The 9,202-nt window shown below is 32.7% G+C and overlaps 1 protein-coding gene across 1 annotated transcript; it reads left to right on the top strand.

Annotated features, from left to right (window-relative positions):
• Positions 1-94: 94 nt before the first annotated feature.
• Positions 95-1,676, top strand: LOC116123830 (protein root UVB sensitive 6-like; the record flags this gene model as incomplete). The annotated part of the gene is made up of 5 exons (XM_031409562.1): positions 95-178; positions 288-352; positions 472-573; positions 665-847; positions 1,186-1,676. Coding segments are annotated over 5 exons (497 nt in total), but the record flags the coding sequence as incomplete, so codon positions are not given.
• Between the last annotated feature and the right edge of the window lie 7,526 nt (positions 1,677-9,202).

Here is a 9,202-nt window from a genome sequence, read left to right as displayed (position 1 = left end):
TCAATGGTTATTTTGTGACATGAAGTTCTTTATACAAGTTCGAGTCCACCTTTCATTAGATAGAGACTTAACGGTGCTCTATATCCAATTGCAGGGCAAGTTCCCTCATTACGAGAGGGGAATTTGCAGGAAGATATATTCAGTTTTCCCTGGTTAAAGGATAGACCTGTTGTTCTTGGTAAGTGCATGAGATTGTGGACTAATAAATGTTTACTCATTCAACAGTCCACTGCTATGGTTTTCTTGTATCTGTGTTCAATCTAAAGTGTGTTTCTGCTGTTTGGCAGGATCAAGATTTAAAGATGCATTCCAAGACCCATGTGCATATCTTTCCATAGAGCCTCTATTTGAGGTATGACCCTTTCTGGGAGGAAAATAAAATTCAAGCACGGGAATCTTTTCTCTCAATTAATATAATTTTACTTCAGATTGTCTTGTATGTAGTGAATATTTCCTTTTAATTGACCACAGAAAGAGAGATATGTAGTGACATATAATCCTTCAAAAGATAAAGTATATGCATTGCTCAAGGATCAGGCGAAGTCAGATGACATTCTAAAAGCGGCATTTCATGTAAGACTTTTGTGTTTTATATTTGTTACACCAGGCTAAAATGTTTGTTCTTACGTGTGGGGTATAATTTTTAATTTACCTTGTATTTCAGGCTCATGTGCTTTTGCATTTCATACAATCTGCAAACAATTCTCGATCTTCATCCTGGAAGGAGCAGGAACATGATCATTCAAAATTAATGCCCACAACTGCCAATCTTGAGGCTCGTATTGCAGAATCATGTAAGACGGTCTCAAGTGCATATGGGCTTTTCAAGAGTAAAGTTGCAGAACAGGTGAGCGTCCGAAATACCTAAATTCTTGGAGAAAGAATATGAGCTAGTGTTCATAGTGTATCATTAAACTTTGGCTATGGTGGAATTTTGTGTCACTTCGCAATTGGAAAAGTATTTTTAAATACCCAGATATTACAGAAAAAATAATTTTTGGTGCTCAAGCCAAAATATCCCTTTCAAAATTTTATACAAGCATTCTCAACATGCACTGAGGTGAATTTGAATGCCATATGGCAAATGCTTCTTGAATATTAGTGTCATTAAAAACACACCTAGATTATATTTTAATGGTATTTGATGGACTAGCAATGTAATTTTCTCTCTTTATTTTCCTGTAGGGTTGGAGAATGTCTGATTCGCTTCTGAATCCCGGCCGAGCACGACTTGTATTCCCTGGTTAAACGACAGAACACACTCCATCTCTTTCACTATCTAAAGCTGGATGTTAAACTTGCCAAGCAAAAGATAACCATCCACAACCAATGCTGAAAACATACAAGCGAACAAGAGTTTGCCATTGATACCATGGATCTCATCAAGCCTACAATTCTCGTGCTTCGCCAAATCTGAAACATTCAAGAAAGATAACGACACTACCCGAGTGGAAAAATTAACCATTTGCATAAAGTTGCAGGGTGTAATATACATTGGAATTACTTGCTTTTTCATATCTGGGTTTCCAAATATCTTTTCTTCTTCTTTTTTCCTCTCAAGTTTATTTTACTATATTTGAAACCCATTTTGTATCAAAATTTTCTCCACTTCCCAACATTGCAGAGGTAAATATCAAGTTTTTTTAACTAGTGAAAAGCTTAAGGTTGTGTTTTTTTAATTATTTTGAGTAGAATTTTTGAAAAACTAGCAATGCACCTAAGCCATCTTGGCAATGCACAAAGCCAAAGGCTGTAATGGGGTAATCAAGTGCTGTATTGATTTGCACTGATAGCAATCAATCAAATCCAGTGTTGGGTGAAGTGCATTTGACACTGTGTGTGTGCGCCTGCTTGCTTATTGCTTACTGTTTGTAGGCATATGTTGATGTGCACGTGTGTTCAAAGTTTTGCGTTTATGTTAAATTTTGCAGCTCAGTTATTGCTGCATTTTTCTTTTTACTGTTCTCTCATCTCTTCCTTTCTAAATTCTAAAAGGCACAAGGCAGAACTATGCATTTTGCATCCATGGTTTCATTTTTTTCTATTTCTCGTTTAAATTTGTTAACTAGTCATGTTTTAATTGCAAGTTAATCTCATTTGGCCGTGCTGAGATCACTAAGTTTCCAGTAATATTAAACATCTCAAAATATAAATTTATATTTAAATCTCATATAATACATTATCTTATCAATTAGTACTTCATTTATCGATGAGAGTTTTAAGATAACTTTTGGCCTCGAGATATCCCTACACCCGAAGGTATGAGACTAATTCTTGATCAAGGCTCGGATAAATATCCTTGGCCACAAGTTGTTTTCACTGAGATTTAAACTTTTGACATTACAGGTAAAATTTGAATCTAGTTATGAACTAAACCATAACTCAATAGTTTTAATGTCTCTTTTAAAAAAATGAAGAACCATGTTTCTAATACATTCATATTATGATGATTTCATATTTTTATAAATTCAACATTTATTAGGTTAATGTATCTTAAATAATCAATACAAACTTGATTTAAATGTCAATTATTAGGAGACATCATATTGCAGTTGATAAGTCCATAAATTAGTAAATACATTCTCAGAGACGTTTTTTGTTTTCTTCTTTTCTAAGCCCTATCCATTAATGCTTCTTGGTGGAAACTCTGAAACTGATGTGTCTTGAGGTTGACGGAGGGCTCACCTCTTCTTTGATCATAATCTAATCCGTTAACATACATCCAGCTGTGGATTGTATTACATATACATAGAGAAATCGTTCAATGTTTTTATTTATTATTATTACTTTTGTAATTAATCAAAAGACAAGTGGGGTCTTTTTAATGCCACCATTTCATTCACACATTAAATATCTCAACCCCAATCCTATTTACTATCTTTTGGAATATCGTGGTTCCCAATTTAATACCCCTCTTTAATGATCCTTCCCTGTTTTCTCAACTTTGATACAATATACCGCACTTTTCAAATACAATAATAATATGCTTACAAATAAATCTTACATAAACTTTTACACAAAGTGGGATGATAAAAAATAAATAGAAAAGTGAAATAAAAAGTTAAACTCATTATATTCACTCTCTTATTTATTTTTTACTACATCACTTTATATAGAAATCTTTGTGAAATTTCTTTGTAAATATAGCATTATTCTTTCAAATATATGGTGTCCTAGATATATAAAGTTGGGATCTTAACTGAAACAAATCTTATGTGTATTATATTATAACGTAACTAGTTGATAACAAAGTAAGTGTAAAGTGTACTTTGTTTGCCTGAGGTAGCATATTTTAGTTAGTTTCTCGATTTACAATGCTATGAACACAAGATTTTTTTCATTATAGGTGATCATCTATCATATTTATGATTTACTTGATCCATTGAGTTTGTAGGATGTTTAATGAAACTCAAAGATTAGTTGATGACGTAGAACATCTGACGGATGAATTCATGGAGCAGGTTGAACGTCAGAAATCCATACATAAAGTCCAAAGATCCTAAATGAGCATATCTCATTCAAATGGCCATAACTTTTGATTCGATAAGAGTTATAGGGCCCATAAAATACCATTGGAAAGCTTATTTCAAGCTCATCGGCTTGGCAACATGCTTTAGCTGGTTGGAGGTTGTTTTTGAGGTCACAATCCACTGTTTTGGTGTGTTTCAATGCTATTTTAGTTGTTTGTGCGCTTTTTCCTATTTTATTTTGGGTTTTATTGTTTTGTTAATTTAGATTTTGTTTCCTTTTGTTATTAGGAGTTATAATAGGGTTGGTTGTCACCCTCTATAAACTTATTTTTCATTTTGGATGTGATTCAATAAATTATTCAGATTTTAAGGTTTAAGTTTCTGGATTGAGACCTGTGTTATCAGTTCTAAAGGTGTAGTCAAGTACTAGCCTTGTTTTATCACGCTAACTCGTTGCGTCAGTTGGTATCAGAGTAGGCAAAATCTGTCTAATCTAATGGCAGGTGATGAAGTTGTAGGCAGCGACGGTTCTCATGATGAAGATCAAGGAGCTGAGACCTCGCAAGGGGTGGCATTGAGAGCTTTGGAGCAATGAATCGATCTCAGATTCTAGCGTTTGGAATGACGCTTTGAAAAAATTGCAACAGTACTACTCATCCACAAATTGATGACCAAACTGAAGTTGTGAACAGAATTCTTCGCAATTTGATTTGAAGTATTTGTGGTGATAAACCAAAATAGTGAGATGTAGTTTTATTGCAAGCTGAATTTGCCTACAACAGTGCTACTCAAGGAAGTCTCCTTTTTTCTTTTGTGTATACCAAGCCCCGACGGCATGCTCTCGACTTGATCAAGCTGCCGAAAGTTCCTAGTGTTAGTGCAACTGCAGAAAATATGGCTACTCAGTGGCAAGATGTTTAAGCAGAGGTGAAGCAGAAGTTAGAGCAAGCTAATGCCAAGTACAAGAAAGCTGCAGACCAACATCGTAGAAAACAGATTTTTGAAGTTGGCTATCGAGTGATGGTGTTTCTTCGAAAGGAGAGGTTTCCAGTAGGGACTTATAATAAGCTGTAGCCTAAGAGGTGTGGGCCTTACTAGATTATGCAAAAGATCAATGACAATGCCTACATTGTGGTTATGCCAGACATAATGGGAATTTCTAAGACGTTTAACGTAGCGGATATTTACCTATTTCACGTTCCTTGTATCTCGATGCCCAACTTAACTCGAGGTCGAGTTTTTCTCAAGTGGAGGGGACTGACATCGAACGTCTAGCAGATGAATTCATGGAGCGAGCTGAACGTCAGAAGTCCATACGTAAAGCCCAAAGATCCTAAATGAGTATGTCTCATTCAAACGGCCATAACTTTTGATCTAGGAAGAGTTACGAGCCCCGTAAGATACCGTTACAAAGTTTATTTCGAGCCCGTCGACATGGTAACCTTTTTTGTTGGTTCCAGGTCATTTTTTAGGTCAAAATCCACCATTTTGGCGTGTTTCGGGGCCATTTTAGTTGTTTGTGCGTTTTTTCCTATTTTATTTTGGGTTTTCTTATTTTAATTAATTTAGATTTTGTTTCTTTTTGTTATTAGGAGTCTTATTAGGGTTGGTTATCACCTTATATAAACTTATTTTTTGTTTTGGATGTGATTCAATAAATTATTTAGATTTTACTTCAAATTTTAAAGTTTAAGTTTCTAGATTGAAACTTGTGTTATCAGTTCCAAAGGTGTAGCCAAGTTCTAAGCCGTTGTTGTTTTATCACGCTAACTCGCTGCGTCAGTTGAAGTGCATGCAAGCTGATCCAAACACCTCAGTCACCAAAAAGAAAAAAAAAAAACTTATGTTACTTTGGATGTGTTAGTACACATTAATTTTAAGTTAATTTGACACATCGACAATTATATTAAATGAAATGTCTCAATTTTGTTTATGAAGAACAAGGGTGGAGCTACGGTTGTGACCATCATATGCCCGTAAAATTTTTTTAGTCTATATAAACTATTTTTATTTTATTTATTTATTTATTATTTTTTTTTTTTTTTTTTTGTGTGCCAAATCAGATTTTGAACTTAACACTTCAGGCCCTCATAATGAAACTTCCTAATTGTCTCTATCCCCCTCATTCATTGCACATCACCTTTTAACCCTTAGAAATTACCAGACTATAGGAATAAATTTCATATTTTAATAAGTTCTAATTTTTCTAGGTCTTATCTTAAGGAACTTGCCTCTACATAATAATAATTATATGTATATTGCAAAAATATATGCTATGTTATATTAAAGTTTTAAGATGAAATAAAATATTTATCTAAAGTTGTTTGAGACAATGATTTATTTTTTAGACTTGTTATCACATTTATTATCTTGTGGGTACGTAATAAGCCGCTAACATGGATACCTTCTCGTTGAAGCCAAAATATTTCTAGCTCTCAAGCATGTTTAGAGCTTCTTGGCATGAAATTTTTGGTATTTCCGTACTATCATCTTAAAGATTATCTCCTTCCTCTTCTTGTCTAATTCTAGTAATGATTTCTTTTTTAGTTAAAACATACACGATTTGTTGCTCATTTGGATTATTGAAGAAGACAATAATATCCATTTGATTAGTGTAGTAAAGTTGTCAAATCTTATAAAACCCCTCCCCAATCTAGTATCCTCTTAATATCCCTCAATGAGAATCCAGAGAATTCATGTCTAGGGAACGAGTTGTATTTAGAAAACCTGTACAAGAATAATAATAATGTCCGAAATATTATTATAAGATGTACCGTAGGATCAAAATTTGTACTTTCAAAAATAAAAATAAAAAATTAAATTTATTTGGGCATCAATCAATCAAAATATATTAATGCTATTTTCATTCATATGACGGAAGCTTCAAAAAGGTGTTTCAAAAATATTTGTCATTTGCATTATTTACATCAAGATAGAACCTTAGGATGACAATAAATTATCTCCCCTCATGCATAGCCTTGCTGTCTCCAACATCACTCGCTTCTGGATTACCTGTAAAACATTCAACCATAAAGGGTGAGGGCTAATCACTCAGTAAGGAATGATCCATTTAATACCAAGTATGTTATTTGACATTCATTCAAACACATTCATTCACATATCACACCTCATTTGCATCTAAGTATGGTTCCTTTTCTTTACTAACTCATATATTTTTCATCATCTTCCCCATCGTCATATAAAACATCAAGTGTACACATATAAATAAGTATGTAAACATAGTGCACACACATCACATGTCATGACATAATATCTAAATATCATCTAACATGAGTATAAATCATCTCATGATGTAAATAACATCATAACTCATATAATGAAACTAAATACATATGAATCATTGAATGTCTATTCGATAAGACTTTTCTTAGTGTCTTAAGCATTTCATATCATCTAACCTCAAATTCATCTAGATCTCATATCATCGGGAGGCATGCTTATGAGTTATTTAGCATCTAAAGCAATATTCATATTTCCTCTCATCTAGCCTCAAATTCATCTACAACTCATATCATCGGGAGGTGTGCTTACGCGTTATTTAGCACCTAAAGCATATGTTCATCTTTCCTCAACCAGAATACGAGGATATGCTTACGTGTTAATTAGTATCTAAAGCACATATTCATCTTTCCTCTCATCTAGCCTCAAATTCATCTAAAGCTCATATCATTGAGAAGCGTGCTTACGCGTTATTTAGCATCTAAAGCATATGTTCATCTTTCCTCAACCGGAATATAAGGACATGCTTATGTGTTAATTAGCATCTAAAGCATATATTCATCTTTCCTCTCATCTAACCTCAAATTCATCTAGAGCTCATATCATTGAGAGACGTGCTTATGCGTTATTTAGTATCTAAAGCATATATTCATCTTTCCTCAACCAGTATATGAGGATATGCTTATGCGTTTTCCAACCTATCTATGTGCATCTCTAACATTTTATGGCATGTAAATACATGTTTTAGTGAGCTTAATACTTTTGATTCATCTATGGATTATCAATCCATTTACATTACCTCTTGCTCACATTCATCTTCTTGAAACATATATCACATTGCATCTTCATGCCATTTCATAACATTAATCATGCATTCGCATCCATGATCATGTATATCTTTCAAAGATCATCTAACTAATGGGTAAACATTAGTACATGGCTTAATTACAACAATACACTAATAATCAATTTATAATCATAAGAATTGATCATGTTAAATCTTAAACTTTAATAATTAGAAGTTTATTCTTCAGGCCATATTCCATCCATTTCTCAAACGAATTGGCTCTTGGAATAAACATAAAAGTTATAGGGCTATGTCTTAAATTTCTAGTGCTTCAAGAATCATCTCATTTAGATTTTTATAAGTCAAGTTATGGTCAAAATACTGAAGTATGTTTAACATAACCCCTAAAATTGCCAAATCCGAATTTTTCATATTAAACCATGTCATATCAACTTCTATTGACAATTAACAAATGCATCAACTTATGGATCAATTAAACCTTCCCATAATAGTCTTTAACATCTTAAAGGAAGTGTAAAAACTCATTCCCATGATCATCCATCATTGCTATAACATTGTAAGTTAATGCAAACAACACATCAACACTTCTAGTAGCAACCATTCAACACCATGTGGCCTCCAATAATACAAGTTTTGCCACAATCAACATCAATACTTCACTTTCTTCAATTAAGTATAACAACTCATAAAACATAAATGCAATAACTTCATGTATAATGAATTCAAGGCAAAAGATAACATGAATGAGTTCAACTACACTTGCCATCAACTAATTATATGCCTTAAAGCCTTAATTTAAGGTTTCATTAAAATCTACAAACCCTAGCATAATTCCTAAAGTCATGGGACGTTCTTCCTTACCTTTTTAAAGAATTCCCCTACCAAATCCTTTGCCTTTATTCCTACATATATAACATTATACCTTAACATCTACCTCAAATCTTCAAATCACATCAAAACTAGGGTTCTTATTACTTACCTTAAACCCTTCAATTTGAAGATCCAAGGCTCCTATCTTGTTCTCCTTGAAAAATTATGCAAAACTCCTTTAAAACTTAGAGAGAGAAAGCTTGTTTCATGGAAGATTTGAGAGGAAATGGAAGAAAAGTTGAAGAAATGATATCTCCCTTGGCTTAAACGAATTTCGTCTCATTTATAGGAAAATATTTGATTAATTTTCCAAAATTATGCCATTGGCCCAATTATTTTAATTGTATAACTCATAAGTCCTTAATTCTTCATATAAGGGCATTTTGGTTATTTGGCACTGAACATAATTATTATTTAATTAATGTCATTAAATGCAATTAAGCATACTCATCCTTGACTTTTGCATTGCTTATTCATAGACAAAATGACTATTTTGCCTCTAATACCCTTTTATGGATAATTGATTCATACCGTTTCAAATGAATTAAATATTTTGGACTTTGTTAGATTTTATACTTTTTAACATAAAATTAATATCTAAAGGACTATTTTGAGTTAGGAACATACCTTTGATATTTTGGGTATTACAAATCTGATCACTCAATTTTACAGTGACTCTTTAATATCTATTTCTGTACTATCCTAATGCTACTAAAACAATTAATTGAAATCCTAATACTACTAAAATATGAATAATAAAATAAGAAATCAAAACAATAATTCTTGTAATTATACCTTTATTAATTTATAATCC

Source organism: Pistacia vera, unplaced genomic scaffold, assembly GCF_008641045.1.
Source record: "Pistacia vera cultivar Batoury unplaced genomic scaffold, PisVer_v2 Contig1454, whole genome shotgun sequence".
In the NCBI taxonomy this organism is placed as follows: domain Eukaryota; kingdom Viridiplantae; phylum Streptophyta; class Magnoliopsida; order Sapindales; family Anacardiaceae; genus Pistacia; species Pistacia vera.
This window is presented reverse-complemented; position numbering and strand designations above follow the sequence as displayed.